General features: G+C 41.6%; 1 protein-coding gene across 1 annotated transcript in view; it reads right to left on the reverse strand.

The window, feature by feature from the left end:
- Positions 1–1366: 1366 nt before the first annotated feature.
- The window catches only part of LOC104272499 (centrosomal protein C10orf90-like), a 65498-nt gene continuing 47993 nt past the window's right edge, over positions 1367–18871 (reverse strand). Inside the window, exons 4-9 of the mRNA XM_009867511.1 lie at positions 18196–18486; positions 15895–16061; positions 14816–15017; positions 4378–4441; positions 2854–2953; positions 1367–2276 (exon numbers count right to left, since the gene is read on the reverse strand). Coding sequence (XP_009865813.1) covers positions 2238–2276; positions 2854–2953; positions 4378–4441; positions 14816–15017; positions 15895–16061; positions 18196–18486 — 863 coding nt within the window. The 3' untranslated portion in view covers positions 1367–2237. The remainder of the gene's footprint in view (positions 2277–2853; positions 2954–4377; positions 4442–14815; positions 15018–15894; positions 16062–18195; positions 18487–18871) is intronic.

Raw genomic sequence — 18871 nt, forward strand, 5'->3', positions numbered from 1 at the left:
CAACGCTCTGGCTCTTCTACCCTGCTAGAGAAGAAGTGGGAAAAGTTTTGGGGCTCTTTTCTCCAGGTGGCTTTAGGTGTCAGTCCCACACCCAGGGAGATCCATCACCCAGCACTGAGTATCTTGCCGTGTGCTCTTTGGATACCGACTACTAAATGTCTTGTCTCTGTCCCAAAACCTCTCGCTGTGGCCCTAGGGTAAGACTAGGAGCTGGCTTAAATGTATACAGCAAAGTAGGCTTAGATGTATATAATATTTCTCTACGGCTGTATGCAGGAAATAATGCTCCTGAAGGGTACAAACCTGATGAACCAAAGCTGCCTTTCTGTGAAGTCAAGAAACTAGAGACTCAGGAACCAAAGGCTAGATTCTTACTGAAATCAAAGGAGGTTTTGGCGCTGACTTTTATAGGAAGTGTCTCCAGTTGTTGCAGTGAGCTATAATTGGAAGAAAGCTCGAAAGATAATCCTTCAGATTCAGGCTAGGAGACCAAGCGTGTGGGTGTGTTTATGGCTACAATTTATCCCTTGATGGTGGAGACCCAGAGGTCCACCACAGAGACAAAGCTCCTCCTGTTTGAGGCAGGCCACATATGTTGGGTTGTTTTTTTTTTTCCTACAGAGCAGCAAGAGAGATCAACGAACTCACAGAGGAGCAGATCTACCATGCAGCTGAGCTGCAAAGCTTGGAGGATGCTCCTTCTTGAGTCTTTTTTACAAGAGAGGCCGTTTGTGGTCCAGCTCTGACTTCAGTTTCCAGCACAGCATTACTTATTTGATGAAAAAGACTTTTTCTGGGGAAGAATCCCTGCAGCTTCTTCCTCACAGTCAGCATTACCTCACCTTACATCTCCTCTCGAAGGGTATTGAACTAATTGGCAAGTTTTTAAAGATACCTCTCTGGAATGCAATATATTTGTTCAATAAATCTCTACCTTCTTGGTGAGCAAAAATTAGCATCATTAATCCTACTTTACAAACTGGGAAGCTGAAACACAAAGAGGAAAAGTAATCTAATGGGACAGAGAACAAAATAAACCCAAGTTCTTTGTGTCCAGCACAGGTCACGCAGCTGGAGATTATCTCAGTGGCCAAAACCCAGCTCACAAACAACCTTCTTCCCAAAAACCTGACCTTACATCTTCAGCTAGATTAGAAAAATAAAGCGTAGATATCAAAGGCCAGATTCCAGCCTCATTCAAACACACTCAGCCAAGTGTTCGTGCAAAAGAGGTTAATGCTTGCAATGATTTTTATGGGCAGTATTTTTTACCGTAGGATTTGTGGCATAACTTCTCAAGCAGTTTCAATGGCTGTGTTATATTTAACAGTACCAAATAAAAATATAGCTGTTGGATCAATATTATATTCATATTTTATTCCATAAATAAAGTCCGTTGGTTTGTAAGCTGCTTGTTTTTACTTCCAAAATGTACAAATAAAGATTTAAATATTTTCGGAGGAAACATTACAGATGGTTTTAGTTTTGCAGTTTTGATGCAAACATACTTCTTGGCACCACTTCTTAGCATGCCATTTCTATAAATACTTAATGCTCACAGAAGTGGAGTAAAATATATATTACAATGAAAAACACAAAAAAACACTGTTACAGTCAAATTTTTAAATATTGCTCATTAACAGGTAAACTTGCTATGTAGATTCACTATATAAACAGGAATAGAGTTCTTCAGAGAGCTAAAATATTGGTCCCTTTTGGTATGTTAAGTATTAATGTGAAACTGCTGCTGCTATGATTATGTGGTAATGCTATTTCAGCTAGATTCTAAACATAACAAATAACGATATTCATTTTTCTTTACTTCAAGGATTTAACCCACAGGAAATCAATTAATAGAACACTTTGGAGAAATAGGTTTTCCAAATCTTATAAACCCAGTTCTATTGCTAGAGACACATATAGTTTTTAAAAGGTTAAGATAAATAATACCGCTGTAATTCAGCATTTGCATTAAAAATCCTGAAAATTATTTCCTCTGGGTAAACTGCCCCAAAAGGTGATGCTCTGAAACAGCTGTGTTCCTGTTTAGACTGTTTTTGATTACTTGAAAGTTGCCGTAAAATTTCAATTGAAATATAAACGATCTTCCTTTATATAAAAAGCCAAAGATAAGAAAAATGCCTCCAGGCATTTGAGATAACAGTAAATTTTATGGCTTATCTAGCAGTCAAAGGCATTCAAGATCCAATTAGGACGATGGGCAAGAGAATCCTTTGTCACTCTGTGTTTCTTTGAAGGAGCCGGTCCAGTAATTGCTAGGAGAAACAAACACAAAAAACCCCAACAATGTAAACCAGCCTTAAGATACCTTTAAAATACACAAGGTTGTTCTAACCGTAGAAATCTTCCATGATACTGCAGGTGGGATGGCATTAGCGTTTTCAGACTTCAAGTCTACTGGGTACATTGCTCAGAAAAAAAAAAAAAAAGGGCAAAAAAAAAAAAAAGCACTGAAAGCTTTTCCATCTTGGACAATAAAGGTGTAATTAGATGGCAGAATAGAGCACTTAAACAAGGGGAAACCGGTACTTGTGTGCAGCGTGGAGCAGGAATTTTCAGGAACGCCTCAGGTCTGCACCTGGATTAACTGCTAATGCAGCTTTCTACCACAACTAATTACTCATTTCGAAAGGAGGGTGCTTATTCCAGCACAAGGTGCAGCTGTTAATTCAAATTTGAAGAAGTGCCTCACCCCAAGGTTAAGATTGAAGGAGCCTCCTTTGTTCTCAGGGTTTGCACATGATTAGTGCAGGCTCCCCAGGCAGGTCCTGCCTCCACTGACAGGTAAAGAAGGGTTACAAAGTGTGCTTGGCATTCACACTGATTCCTTACCTTTTTAAAGATCTCGACGCGCAGCCTGTTGCTCTGGATGATGATCCGTTTCTGTTTCTCTTCTTGTCTCTTTTTTACTTCGGGTAAATTGTCATAAATCCTGGAATGAATGTAGGAAGTTAACCTCACACACCATCCCCGAGACTCACAAATAATTTGGTTTTCCTATAGGAAACCTTTGCCTTCGGTGTAATACTTGGCATTAATGGGCATCCCCAAGTACTTAGAATTAGATTCATGACAGGGGAATTATAAGTTATTAACAATAATGTTTTTATACAAAATCTGACCTGAAAAACACTCCTAATTTTGAACTAAAAAGTAAAGAAAGAGATGGAAGCAGGTTATCTCAGTGCAACAGCATAATTCTAGAGTAGCTTCTAATGAGCTCAGTGGAGTTGCTTTCAATTTATAGTAACATAATTCAAACCAGAATCTGGCCTGTACACTTTCTTATAATTATGTCACAAAATTAATACCAAGCAATTATCTTCAAGTATTTTTCTAAAAGAGAAGAAAACCATCATTATAAGACTGTAGGCTGTTAACATTTTTTTCACTATCATTAGGAACTCTTTTTACCAAGGAGAACATAATCTACCCATTTTTAAAATAACATGATTTGCCCTCAGAAAGGTGACTTCTAGTCTGATCTTCTTCTCCTCAAATTAATGATAAAATTCCCAGGGGGTTGAAAAGAAAGTTGGACATTCCCTTGCAGCAGTCCCATGCTTTACATGCATACAAAGACTGTTCAGTTCTGATTTTTCCTCGCAATATTTCCTAGAATCATAGAATCCTAGAATGGCCGAGGCTGGAAGGGACCTTAGAGATCATCTAGTCCAACCTCCCTGTCATGGGCAGGGACACCTCTCAACTAGATCAGGCTACTCAAGGCTCCGTCCAACTTGGCCTTGAACACCTCCAGGGAGGGGGCAGCCACAACATCTCTGGGCAATTTATTCCAAAGTCTTGCTGCCCTCGTACTGAAGAACGTCTTCCTAAGATCCAATCTAAATCTATTCTCCTTCAACTTAAACCCATTTCCCCTTTTCCTATTGCTGGACACTCTTGTAAAAAGTCCCTCCTCAGCCTTCCTGTAGGTTCCCTTCAGGTATTGGAAGGCAGCTCTTAGGTCACCCCAAAGTCTTCTCTTTTCCAGACTGAACCATCCCAGCTCCCGCAGCCTGTCCTTGTAGCAGAGGTGCTCCAGCCCCTGGATGATCCTTGTGGGCAATATTGAGTTCTTAAAGCAGCCTGTTTTGGCTGGAGATTGCATTCTGGAGCAGAGAAATGGGGTAAACCTTGAGCACTCCAGGTAGCCATTTGCAGCTATCCTTGCCATAAACGATGGTGAATCTATCAGGCTAGTACAGTGGATGAAAAACACGAGTATTGAACAAAACTAGAGCAAGCAGCGTGACAGGCCAGCACTCCTGTGGATGAAGATGACATGGAAACAAGCTTCCTTGGGAGTGAGAGGGCAGTGATTCGCAGTGTACTCTAAACCGAAGCGATCTGTACCTTTTCGATCTCATATGCATCTCCTTCTCCGGAATGAATCTTTCCTTTGGTCTGAAGAGGTTGTCTAGCAGAGGAAAAATAAAGTTAGTATTAGAGGGATCTGTGCTTACTGAAATTTTAAATGCCACATTCCCTGTAGTCATGATATGCTACTGGGTCTGAACCTGCATTTAACTTCATCTTCAGTCCCTGAAGCTGCCCCACAGAAAGGGGGGGATGGATAAGACCCACAGCAACTGCCTTCATTGCAGAATTCATTTATTCTAAATGCACAGGACTTCTGTCGTTGTTCCATGCACACGTGTATGCACCTTACTCAGATAAAGAACCAGCAATGACGTCTGCTCCATCAAGTAATCTATTTCTCCGACGTGCTCGTGCAGGTAATTGCACCCGCGCCCACTGGCTGCATCCTCAGCTGATGTGTGGCCTTGTACGATCATTTCTGATTCAATTTACACCTGTTTTGCAGGGCTGTGAATAATTATGCTGAACATTAGGAAGAGGAAAATTATATTACCCTTTTCTGATCACATATGAAGATATGTGCAATAATTCCAATCAGCATTTCCCTGGATATGTGAAAATAATTACTGGTCTTAGCTGTCGGTGAGTCTCAGAAAAAGATGATTTTAACACCTTCCTTGCAAAAATGGTTTCTGAATGGGAAGGGATGGTGTTTGTACAAGGTGGGAAGCCACTAGTAGAGTAAACAGGACTGATTTTTGGTGAAAGAGACTGTCTAACCACGGTTTTCAGGGAGAGGAGGGAGGAGAGCACTGCTGCCTGCACAGCTGCGTTATTTAGATTTACACCAAGATGATTCCCTGGGGCACCGAGGATGGGGTACGATGCCCTGTGTAGTCACAACACTCTGAACATCAAAGCTATTTGCCAGTAGGTTTGCAGAACATGCGTATAAAGTAAATACACGTGCAAACTTTTAAGCCCTTCCATTTTCCGAGGAAGTTGAGAAGACATAATATATATCACAGCAGGCACCAGGTCGACCTCTTTCTGCCATCTCGCTGAAGAGACAAAATACAATAATCAAGGCAGAGAAGTAAATACAGAGAGTAATTCATCCCAGAACTGCCCAGTGCAGACGATGGCCCTGAGCAGACCCAGTGACCACTGCCTCCCCAAAAAAGATCCCATCCCCACCGGCTTTGCTTCCCTGCTATTTCAGACACCAAATGTTTCAGAGAGATTTACGGGAGCAACCAAACAGCCCTGAAGAAGTACGGGGCTACACCTTGAGGCAAAGTCATACTCAGATTATCTTCTTTCTGGGGAAAATGCTGCTCTTGTATCTCAATGTAAAAATAAAAGGGAGCTTTGCAGCTGTTCCCATTCTGAACTGGTTCGGTTTTCAGAACACAAACTGGGAAAGGCTCCTCTGCCTGAGGACAAACTTTTCTCCTCTCAATGGTTGCCTAGACTTAATCATGCTTATTAAATCTTCAGTACACACAAGCAACACGCTCAGTTTGCTAGGAAAATATCATTTGTCTTCTATTTGTGTTTTTACATTCATTTACATGTTCATTAACTAAAAAAAGGAATAAACACTTGGATGCTATTGCCTTCTAAACAACTCTGAAGTTTCAGGGAGCCGACTGCCTGTGACCCAGATGGTCCTGGCAAAGGATTAGGGTCTGGGGTCATTGACTTTCTGGGACCAATGTGGATCCTGGCACGCTTCAGAGCAGCCTCAGCGTCGTCCCTTGCTGCTCGAGGTTGCACACCTCATCCTGACGGCTCAGGATTGCAGGGTACAGCTCATCCCCCATGGCACGTCCTTGGACCCGGAGAACGGCCCGGGATCAGTTTGAAACGGTATCAAACCAACCACTGTGGGTTCTCTGCATCACTAAAAGAAAAACAGGCGTCTCTTCATGATGCACAGCAAATTCTGGCATCTTTTCTTTTTGTCAGTATGGTAATACAGTCCTCAGTCCAAGATCCCTGGTGTGGCAATGAGTTCTTTGAGTGTTCTCCTGTCTTTGGGCACTAAAGAGTGGCTGAGAGCACTCAGATAACATCCCAGCAGAAACCTTCACTACCTGCACCGAGCCCTCCCACAGCAAGTCAAGGCCAAGATACTGTACGATTGGACAGTATGACTGGCCAGCACAGAGCCCAGATTTTATGATTTCTAACGTGCTCTGAATGACACCTGCTTACATTTATGACCCTTTGTTCCAGGAATTCCTAGACATAGGGTTGCTGAAACAAAAAGAATTGTTTTAGGGATTGCCCTCCTCTTTTCCTAAATAAAAGCTGCTAATGACATGTTAATATTTCCAGACCTCCCTGTGTAGCCACCAGAACAGGCGAGGGATGAAAAGCCTGACTGAGCATCCGCAGGACAGCCTGACAAGCTAATCTGTATTCTTATTCTATGAGTCACTAAGACAAGCTGGTCTCCATGTTCGAGCACTGGGAAGCTCCACAGAGGCCAGGAGCTGTGTGGGTGCTGGATCATGAGGTTGCTTCTCCAGAATAATCCTCTCTCGATGGCACAGAAATGGTCTTGAAGGACATCATTCTTGCCTGTGACTCAGCCTGGAACTGCTCATGTGGCTGTGAAGGGCTTTGAAGGGAAGGATTAAGAAGAGACTCTGGGGAGAATCCTCCAAGGAAAAAATAAATCTACCTTGGTTATAAAAACAACCTTTGTGAAGCAGCTTGGAGTCAAAAGGTTAATGCCTGGGAGTGAACATGCATTTGGTATCTCCTGGCTCACTCTCACTATGTAGAGAAAAAAAAGTTGGATGGAAACATCAAGTAGAACTAAGGCTGATCTTTGATAGATTTTAAGATTAGAATTCCAAAATTAACTGAAAAAAATGAATAAAAAATTGTATAAATGAGAAAATAAAAAATAATACATGTATATATATTATTTAAACACTTGTTAGTATTCAATGCTGAGAAGAAAGCCTGTTTCAAAGTGAAAGAGCAGCACACAGTCACGGCTGTAATAACCTGCCAAACACATCATGAAGACCTGAGTTAACATTCTTTCCTACCAAGAAAAGACCAAAGTGAGGCATGAGGTGGACAATTTCCCATGTTGATAGTCTTCTCAATCCCATTTTATCAAAGTTCCTTACCGAGTTTCATAGCCTCAAATTATTTTTTGAGAAAATTATTCTGAAGGATAGACAAGAGGGGATTTCAGAGCAGACTTTCAGCATTTCCAGTGATGTATGCAGTTACAAAAAGGTATGGAGAGATAGGCATGAAACACTTCATTGGTGTTTTATTCAAACCTTCTGGTATTTCTACTAACACTGTGTGCATCAGTGGCCTCACATCTCCATTGTGGGAGAAAAAAGCCACTTCAGCAAATTGTAAATGGAGGTAAATGTTTCATCACGCTAATATATATTTTAGCTAATGCTAAACTGCCCCTCAGACAGGATGAGAAACTTCCCGCTTGGGAAGTTAGTAAATGTTTGGACAGAGAACAGATAAAATGATTGTGTTGGAACTGTCTCCTGGCTTCCTATTTCTCACTAAATTACCGAAACACTTAAAAAAAGGAAATTTATCAAAGGATAAACTCTGCCCATAAGAATATACATGCATTTTCTCCAAAGCTGAATGCAAATTCTCAATTTGTTAGGAATTAAAATACATTTGAGGATGCGTTGCCAGTCCCTGAAAAGCAAAGCACTGATCATGGTGGTTCTCTAGTTAAACCTCTTTTATACTGAACTGAAAAAATAATTCCTCAAAAGTCCATTTGCCCAGAGAAGTCCTAGGATATAAGAGATTTTTTTTAAAACACTGCTTTTTAAAATCAACAGTCCTCTAGAAAATAAATTAGCCTTGAATCTAAGATAAATGTTGAGGTGGCATTCAGCTTAGCGTGCTCATAGCACTTGGCTGGGAATTCATCCAGGGAATATAAACTAATGCCTACACCCAGGGGTGCTGCCCAGACTTTTGCACATGCTACGCCAATGACTTCATGCAATGAGTGACTTCAGCTCCAATCAACAGATGAGGTTTTTGGTATTATTTATAAAAATTGTGACAACCTCCCTTAGTCAAAGGTTTGATGGTAAGACTGCCTGGAGTTTCTGCTCATCCCAAAGAAATGCTGAAGGTCAAAAAGGGTCCTTCACCCACAGGAAGGTGGTTCATGGGCTTCCCAGCTGTTCAGGTCTGTTTCTATTGAGACTTCTAAAATTGGTGTTTCAGTCTTAATAATGGAAAATATCACAAGTATCTCTAAAAAAAAGTTGTAAAAATGTACATGTTTATGAAAACATTTTCATACTAAATTGATTTTTGGCATTATGCCAGAGATTTCAGTCCCCCCTGTTCATGGAGGAGTTGATACGTATCGTTACTTTAACATTCACGGAATTCATCCAGAAAAAAAGTTAATTTAATTTATAATTTATTTCCTAAATAATTCTTGTTTGATTAGAGCATGTAGCCTTAAGAAAACACAAAATTTCTTTCAAAAAATAGCAACTAATGAATAAAATATTCTACATCTTAGTAAATTCATGGAAAGGTTAATTTAAACTCTGGCAAAATTTGCATCAGCCTCTTCTTCAGTTTCAGTTTCTAATCATGGGTGAAAACACACCTTTTACTCCCAGATTAAAAGTCCATCATCAGAAATTCAGTTTTCTATCTAGTTGCTTCAAGATTCCAATAACATTATCCCACAGCAAACTGACTGCACTTCATGAGTCACCATTCTAAGGTGCGTCATTTCAACGCTGTCATCATCCACACAGAAAACTCTTCATGTTTGAAGATTTTTCCAATGTGTTTTCACCTTCTTTGCACAGAGGCGGGCTACCTCCTTGCTTCGCAAGGGTGAGGGCATGGAGGGGACATGCAGGTCACCCCATTCTCTTCATCACCCCCTCCCCTGTTGTAACAATGAGTCCGAGCATTGGGCTCCTGAGGGACTGTGTCACCCACTGCCAGCGACCTGAAACGTGCTGCCGTGGTTAGCTGACTCACAGGCATTTAGCTAATCCATGCAATGAATAATAATGTCATAAAAATAGGTCATTCCTCTCCCTAATTCAATTACCAGACTGCAGCTTAGTCTTTATTCAGTGCTGTCAGCCTTAACCAAGAGGCCAGGTGCCAACAGGATCGGTGGCCCTAGTGCTAGTGGTGAGATTTGACAGGAAAAGGAAGCTGAGAAACGCCACTACTGAAGTCACTCATGAAAAGAGACAGGCTCAGTGGCTACAAACATCTTCATCAGCCACCCATGGCTTCTGAAACCACCAAGAAGATCGCTCCTGTGAAGAAAGACTGAGAGAACTGGGTCTGTTTAGCCTTGAAAGGAGACAGCTGAGAGGGGATCTTATTAATGTATAGAAATATCTGAGGGGTGGGGTTCAAGAGGGTGGTGCTGGTCTCTTCACAGTGGTGTCCATTGATAGGACAAGGACTGATGGGTGTAAGATAGAACATAGGAAGTTCGACCTCAACACGAGGAGAAACTTGTTGGCTGTGCGGGTGCTGGAGCCCTGGCCCAGGCTGCCCAGAGAGGGTGTGGAGTCTCCTGCTCTGGAGACTTTCCAACCCGCCTGGACGCGTTCCTGTGGGGCTGCCCTGGGTGACCCTGCTCTGGCAGGGGGTGGCACTGGGTGATCTCTAGAGGTCCCTTCCAACCCGCAACGTTCTGTGATTTTGTGTTGGCAGCTGCAAGATTTGCCAGCTGCAGGCTTACTGCAAATTCTCTGATTGCCATCTTCTCGCCTCTCTACAGTCCAAATCAAACCCTCCCTGGTGTAGTGCTTCTCAAGAAACTAACCCCTTGAGAATACAAACAAACAGCAGATCTCACCCTCCAGGCTTCTGCAGTTACAGTAAAGCAGTTTTTGGAAAGGTTTAGAAGCACGACTGAAGAGGTATAAGCTTGTTTCCAAAATACTACTAAAGATACAGGATTTGTATGGAAATCCAGAGGAACACAGCAGGCACCACAGTAGGGGTTGAATGGGTACGTTCGACTTATATTGCTGTTTCCAACAAACCACTGCCCTCATGAAGGAAAGGAAAATGGAAGGGATGAAAAAAACATATGTGTCTGAGAAAAATTTTTTTTAAAGCTCTGAAAGTGCTTGTGTACACTAAGATCACAAGGCTGTTCATTATGCAGATTTAAAGGCCTATAAACAGCTGGTAGTCCTGTCACTGAAGTAATTACATTACGGTTTTCAAGATTTAAATCCCGTTATTTGAACATTGTTTCTATTCAGTTCGTCACAGTGGGATCTCTAATTTGTTCAACATAGTCAACAGCAGAGTAGTCTATCTTGGACTAATTAGCACTCTTGAAATTTAGCAGCACACATTACACAGCACAAAGGCTAGCGTGAGAGTTGCAGGTTCTCTGCCTTCGAAGTGCTCTTGTGACGCTAAAATCTTCTGCAAGGTAAACATTTTCATTTTTCTAAGATTACTTTCAGCATTTCGTAAAATCCTGCTCAACGCAAAATAGTAAGTAACTTGGGGTATTTTTATGAGGATGAGAAGGTAAACGGAAACTGCACAGATGTTGGTATTTATATGGAAATGACGTTGAATGGCAATTATTTCTTTCTCCTACAAGAAACTAAAGTTGTAACACCACTGTCAAAACACTGGAAAACTGAGCTAGCTAATAATTTCATATTATCAGTAAAGAAACTTCAGGCTGATAGAATAATCTCACGTGGAGAAAAATCTCTGGAGGTCATTGCTCTTTCTCCTGAGTGAAAATTACTGTATTGAAATACGAGCTGCAAGTCCGGAGTGAAGCATATGGAACAGACTTACTTCAGAAAGATGAAGTCAAGTGCTGAAGGACACCTCTCGGGCTGCAGTTCGACTCCCACTTACCTCGTTCCCTCTGTCCCCCTCCTGTGCCACCTTACGGTGCAGGCACAGATATACACATGAGGATCTGGCCAGGGAAACCTGCGGATGTGGAAAGCTAACAGGATAACTGATATTATTGCCAGGGCTTGTGGCAAGTACGCTGCAGTGACCTGCTCGTCGAGCATCTCAGGTCAGCACCGAGACACTCTACTTTTGGCCAGCCATAAATGCACTTATAATCCATCCTTGGGGTCACTGAACCTCAGAACCTTAAAGACTCCTACCTCCCCAAATCCCAAAGGCATCAGCAAAGAGAAAGAATGAGAAAGGAGGGAGCTACCAGACTGAAAAAAAAGCAACCACAAGATCACACCCTGAAGCCTACAGGGGCCATCAATACAATGACGTGTTCTTCAGCAAATTTCCAGGTCATGATTTTACCCTCCTGGGCACTTAATTTCAAATGTTGTTTCAAGGTGTGTTGTGAAGAGCAGCTGGCTTCCCGAGACCAAGAAACCTGCAAATGGGCTGCCTTTGGCAGAGATTTTTTAGGACTAGCAGGGAAGAATCAGTAGTACGAATCAGAAGAATCAGCAGTGCGAGTGCCAACTAAAATACCAATGGCTGTGGGGGGTGGCAAACACCTTCTACTTGCACAGAAGGTCTGATGACTGATGAGGTCTAGTATCTGTTTTGGCCTTTATAAGTGACTGCAAGAGACAGTTGGCTTCCAGATGACCACAGCAATGTACATGGTGACATAGGGCGGGTCTGTGCACCCTGGCCACATGGACCATGGTGGTGATGACACAACACTGAGCCTCAGCCACCAGCCCCCATCCCCGGCTTTGGAGCTACAGTCAGCTGCTCCTGGACCATGACCAGGTATAGCTGCAGATGGAGGTGGCCTTCAAGACTCTCTGTATTTGGACCTACAGACACATCTCAGCAAATTTTTCCTCTTCTGGTCACTTTGTGCCTTGCATAAACCCCAGGCTCTCTCTACCCCTTGAAAAGAGGGATTTGGAATACATAGTCGGGGCTAGAGACTGCCACGTTCCCTTTGCTGGGGCAGCTTTGGCTGGTGGGCAGCTTTTGGTGTCATCCATGCATGGGTGCGGTACACCAGCAGTCTGGGAGCTCTCTTTGGGAAGGGCACGGCCTCATTACACCCATAAAACTGGGAGGATGATGCTGTCCTCCCACACTGTCTCCCACCCTCCCTCTCGCCTCCCCTTCACCCAATCATAACGCTGTTTGATGAGCTGGATCAGCTGTTTGACTGGATATAAAAAAAATCAGAGAGGGCATCCTAATTAAAAAAATAAAATAAAATGCAAAAGCAACTCCTGCTAGATCCAGCTGAAATATGGGAGCACAGACAGGTGGTGACACTGCTGCTTGTGCCCACAGCCTCTCTTCACCAGGTTATAAAGAGAAATGGCATCCTTCAATCACTGGCACTTCAGCACCCGCTTCCCATGTCAGTAAATGAAATTGGGCTTGCATCCGTACCTGGACTATAGCTGCATTTCCTTTAGTTTTACTTTTGTTTTCTAAAACATGACACAAAGTCCATCGTTGCTTTAAAAGCACATTTTACACGCTAAAATGGCTTTTTCCAGAGAATACAGAATAATGATGGCAACAAACGATAACTTCTCATCCTTCCAGCTTTGGGGGCTGGCAGAAGGGAAGGAGAAGGCTGTGGCCATGGTGGGACGGGGATGTCACCAGCAGAGACATGACGAGGATACCTGGTGAGCATGATGGGGAAGCCCTTGTCTCTTCTGCAAGAGGGGCTGCAAGTAGGAAAGCCTGGGAGCATCCCTCACTCCAGGACTAATTAAAGATACCAATCCTTCTGCAGAACAGCCTCCACCAGGAAAAGTCCTAAAATATAAATTGTCAGGACACAGAGCAAATTAAATATGCTCAGTACACTCCCACGCAGCCCTCTGAACTGCAGCCTACACGGTTGTGCTTTATCGAGGATCTAGAGTTGCTAATATTAATTAAAGTTATGCTTAAATCATAGAATCGTAGAATGGCCAAGGCTGGAAGGGACCTTAGAGATCATCTAATCCAACCTCCCTGTCATGAGCAGGGATGCCTCTCAACTAGATCATGGGCACTGAACATCAAATATGTGACACTTCTGTCATTATGAAAAATATTGAGATCTCACAAACAGAAAATTACATGCGGCTACATGAAGGCAGATGAGTTACAGAAAACGAAGACTCTCTTTAGACAAATTTATCTTTTATAACCAACCACTAAAAGAGGGAATTTGCTTGAATAATTAATGAATATATTTCAATAGTATGCTTTTATTACTCATTAAACAAGCATAAATATGAATTTTTAATTAGAATTTAAGGAAAAATGAGTTTAACCTTTCATTTTTTTGTTCTGAAAAGTATTTTTAGGGTGATTCAGGTGGCTTCCAAAGATGAACAAAGAAAGGGGGAGATGTTTGTCACTTCTAAGACACATGACAAACTCCTGGCCTGTGCCATTGCCTACTGGGAGGGTTGCTGGTGCTGATGCAGAGCTCCCAACACTGCAGAGGCCTGAGAGATGTGAACTCAAGTAAATTAACTTGGGTAATTGAAGTGAATTAATTTTATCAACTCCTTAAAATATAATTCATGTTTGGTGTTTTGTTTATTTATGTTTATTTAGCATAATACATGAGGTATCTGATGTAAAGTAGACTGTGTAACGGCAGAGATGTAGTGACAGAAATTGGTACTTTCCAATCTGAAGCATGCCAAGAGACCCAAGATGGGCACCCACCTTTCCTGCACCCAACCTCCTTCCCCAGGGAGCAAAAATACATGTGTTTCCCCAGGGTGACCCATCTAGTTGCTTAATGCTTTCAATTGATTTACTTTTCAGTAGAATAATGTGGCTTCAAATAACCACAGATTTAAAACTGAAACTTAAAGAGGAATGCTAAACAATCAGATAAGTCTTTTTCTTCAGTCAAATGGATTAAGTAACAGTTAGATAGCAATTAGAAGAAAAAAAAAACCACAAAAGTAATTTTTTTAGTGTCTTATGTATTGATAGTGTTTACAGAGGTGCTATTGGGAGGGAGCTGGGAGGGAGCTTCTAAGAGAGAAGCATTATAGTTGCTGGATATTGAGTCTTTTTACCAGTAGGGTAATAGAAGAACCTTATCAACTTGAGTTAGGAAATCAAAGACTTTAGATGTATTGATTTAGCAGCATTGCACACAGCTGCTGGGCAAAGAAGCGATCCTTCACAGCCAGCTCACTGCCAAGGGCTGCCCGAGTCAAATGGCAAGACCACACCTGAAGCTCCTGAGAAGACTGGATTGGGACTTCTGCTCTCAGATCCCACCTGTCCTTTCACCTGTCACTTCTCTCCCCAAACTGGTCTTTCTGTGAGCAGTGACAGGTATGAAATGCTACGTATCACTATTCCCTCTACAGCTAGCAGCAGCTTGCATCATGCTGAAGAACACAACTGCCTGTGACAATGACAAGTCCCCAAGGAAGACGTCTTGCACTGCCACAGCTACAGACCCACTGCTGGCCACAACTCAACTTACCGCTGAGCGGGTGAGGAATGGTGTATTGCCTTTTTTTGCTTGAGGTGGATGCTGAGGAAAGCCTGCGATCAAGAAGTGCTCCTTGGTTGCTTGCAGGAGCGTCGTTCTGCTGGGCTTTCCTCAGCTGGACCATATCTTCAAGTCTTTTCAGCCTTTCTTTTGAACGAGAGATGAACTGAGGGTTATGGATTTCTAGGGCTTCCTAAATCAAACAGAGAAATAGCTTTGTTTAAAAAAGAAAAAAAGAAGGAAAAAATATGAAATACATTTAACTGGGTTCAGTAAGAGATTATCCATGAAAATGATGGCTTGTTTGTGCAAATGTTAGCAAACCACCCCCCCTGTATGTCTTTACTTCCTTTTCATTTAGAAAGCTGCTTTGGTGTGAAATTTCCAGATCAGACAAAGGAGAATTTCTGAAAAAACCCCACCTCCTAGCTTTCAGAAAACGTATCCAAAAAGTATTGAATTACATATTTCCATAAGTTATCCAAACCCAAGTTCCTGATGTTGTGCCTATTTCCTTGTCTCACCCCATTGCTGAAGCAGCTCGTCACTGACAGTTCACAAACTTTCCTGTTTATTTAGGTTGTCATGAAAATCTATTCATGGCGGATCCAGAAAGAACACGCTTTCCAGACGAAGTCTGGTTCAACATTTAGGAATGTCTTAGGATAGAAGACAGGAGAGGAGACTGGTCTGCAAGGAGGAGAAGGCAGCAAAGTCTGTCTGCTGCTGGGGCTTGGTATCAACCCGGGATCGTGTCTGCACCTACTGGATGTCGTGCACTTTTGGGAAGTTGGCATTTTTGAGCTTCTATTTCCTAAGTGTCTTTGGGAAATTTGTAAACCCCCAAACTTTTAGCAAGTTCCTCTACAGGAACGGCAGGTGGGGCTTTGAATGGGGAGCTTTTCTAACCAGAAAGCCAAGCTGATGCAAGCTTCATCAGAAAGGAGAAAAATCAAGGAAATGCAAACTTACACCCTCAGCCGCTTGCCAAGAAGCAAACACCACCCATGGGAAGAAAAAAAAAAAAATAATCAATCCCTGTATTAACAACAACAAACAAGGTATTTTACCCGCAGCGTCAGGAGGGCTGGTGGAATTTTCTCGGGCCAGGCACGAGTGTCGTCGTTCTCACGAGAAGCATCTGGCAGGAATGGCCTTATCCTGCTGGCTCGCGCCCACGTGTCCTCCTCCTCGCCCTCCTTCTTTTTGTCACTTGAACCACAGAATTCAAAATCACCTTCGAGAGATTTTAAAGTTCATTAAGAGTGCATGGTTAATTTTTTATTGGGTTCTCCACCTCATTAGACACAGAGGGCAATTTCTGAAATAAGAATGCCAAGGTATTATTAATAGGGCCCATTAAGCAGAATAGATCAAATCTAATCATAGGTGCTACTCACTGCCCTGTGACACCCAGAGTTTCTTTCACATTAAGCCAGACATCACATCGAAGCGTAATTAAACTGCTCAGAGGCTCAGCTCCATTGGCTGGTGTTTGCTTCCCAAAAGCGAGACGCTTCTGCAACACGCTTGCACCACAGAAAACAAAAGGATGTCACGTGGCAATGTGCAGCTTGAGTTCATTTCAATTTATTGTGCATATTGTAGGAAATAACATATTGTTACAGATTTTAATCACATATCATTTCTCTTTTACTATACCAAGGCTTTCATAAACACTATTCTTGTTTTTTCTCTTGCTGATAATAAGGGTTTACTTCCTAGCATTTCGATATATTCATTAGTCAGTAGAATGACTCCATAGAAAAAAAATGCCAAAACCAAAAAAACCCAAACAAAAATAACCAAAACAAAAGGTTAGTGTGCATTACAGCATATTCTTAAGAAAGCTGTCAATTCACAACGTCCTCCATTGAGAACAGAAAGATTATTTTCTACACTAATAACTGTGTTTTAACGCTCTGTGACTGATGCTCCCTGCACAAATTAGGACCAAAATAGGCTACGTGCTCAAAAATCAGAGTCGCTAGGATTCTCCTTTAGAGGACAGAGTTAACCCAAAAGAACAAAGGGACTTCAGAAGAGCTCCATATGAACTATTTTGAAAAATCACACTGGAGTACTTCTTTCTTGCCAAATAATTTGATTTCTAGAACTAAATATCTGGGAATAGTGCCCATTACTGTTTTATTTCAATTTTTGGTTACAATAAACTTAAAATATTTTCCTCTTTATGACATATTGTACATATTATATTGTACTTACAAAAAAAAATACTAAAATGATCTGTTGGGTACATTTGCCTTATAAAAGCCTGAACTGCATTTCCTTCCTAACCCTGTTCTTGTTAACATTTTGGAAAACAACTTGAAACCCGTGAACATTAAATGAAAGTCCTTGTTTAATACTTGTTTATGGAGGTGTCAGTTAACTTTATCTTTGCTAGATCTCAGTGGATGCTTCACTTTTGTAAAACTAAGTCACTTCCAGTTAATTTAAATGGCACTGATTTAACTTCAGGCACTGAAAGCAGAATGAAGGCTTCTTTCAACTACACTGGCGTTACGTTCTGTAGGTTTATAGTCAATAATGAAAATGTTTTTGCCTGTCTGCCTACAAAAAACCTGTAAGAAAGGCGCTCTACAAAAAAAAGCCTTATGACCATCATAGCATTTTTAAGGTATTCCTGCAAGAAACGTCTCATGAACCTATTTGTACTAAAGCCAACTTAATCTATAGTATATCTCAGTTGTCTTCTCCAAAAACACCTTATGCAGGAAGGCAGCTGCTTGTGTCGTCTCCATTTTAGCTATGAGAATAAACTTTGGAAGTTCGACATCCCAACTGGTGCTGAACTAGAAGGAATTATATATTATGTGCCGAAACCTTATTGATAACCAATTGCTAAAACTTGGGCTTTTAATCAATCATTAAATCTTTTAATATTTTCTTTTTTTTCTTTTTTTTTTAAATAATTCATTACAATCTCTCCCAGTAAGGTATTTCATGCTATGCTTGTGAATTACATAATTCACGCTGTTGTTTTTCAGAAACCCAAAACTGCAGAAGTGAAAGGTATCACAACAAGGTTGTAAAAATAATCTCACTTCTGGTGTGTCTTGGTTGGACTGGGGTTGCTTGACTCTGCAATTTTAATGGTTTTTCAAGATTTTCTGGATCTACTTACAAAGTAAGCCCATCTCTCTCATGTTAATCTTGTTTTCTATTAACCATAGCAATGTATACAGTCAGATTAGTTGATTGATCTCTCACCAGATGACTCATACTGAACACTTAAAGCCGGACAAAAATGGACTGACTTTCCATTATTTCACTTTTTTCTTCGAGACTGATCTCATCTTATTATTGAAACCATATTCCTAACGACCACGGTAGGATTTGTACCTTACTTTTTAGGAGCTGTTTTTGCCTGTGAATATTTTCTTCTGAGAGGATTCTCGACAAAGCTTTTCTATTGCACATGGTACTGGAGACAGATGTGTTTGGTTTCAGGGTGCCCTGTGCTTGGATCTCTTTGGATTTGGGGGTGCATTTGGAGGGATCTCTCCTTATCAAGGAGCCATCCGTAGCAGCGGCGATCGCCTTTCCGGATGCTGTGTCTGGGAGAGAGCCAGAGGCCATCGTGCTGCTCCTGCCTGTGGTGCATTGCTTCCTCTTGCTTCCCAACAGCATTTGTGTGCCTGTGAAAAAAAAAACACAACAAAACAACAAAAAAGAAAACAACAACCCCAAATTCTTTAACGTGGGAACGTTTCTCTTCTCAGCCCTCTTGATTTCTATTTCCTGCAGTCATATGTTTTAAAAGTTCTGACTGATACAAATTTGATCCTGACTGCCACGCGGCTGTACTGCAACAAAATGTTACTGACAGCAATAATCACAGAGGATACTTCTCGTAAAAATAAACTGCCATTCTGAATAATACATACACCCTCTGATGGGCAGCGCGTAAAGAATCAAGATACCTCTGACAAAAAGGCAGGCTATCCATCCTTGTCTTACCTCTTACTCACTTGAGAGGAACATTTTAGATCAGTTCAACCTGATCAAAATTACAGTTATGGA

Source organism: Apaloderma vittatum, unplaced genomic scaffold (genome assembly GCF_000703405.1).
Source record: "Apaloderma vittatum isolate BGI_N311 unplaced genomic scaffold, ASM70340v1 scaffold12294, whole genome shotgun sequence".
NCBI classification, from domain to species: domain Eukaryota; kingdom Metazoa; phylum Chordata; class Aves; order Trogoniformes; family Trogonidae; genus Apaloderma; species Apaloderma vittatum.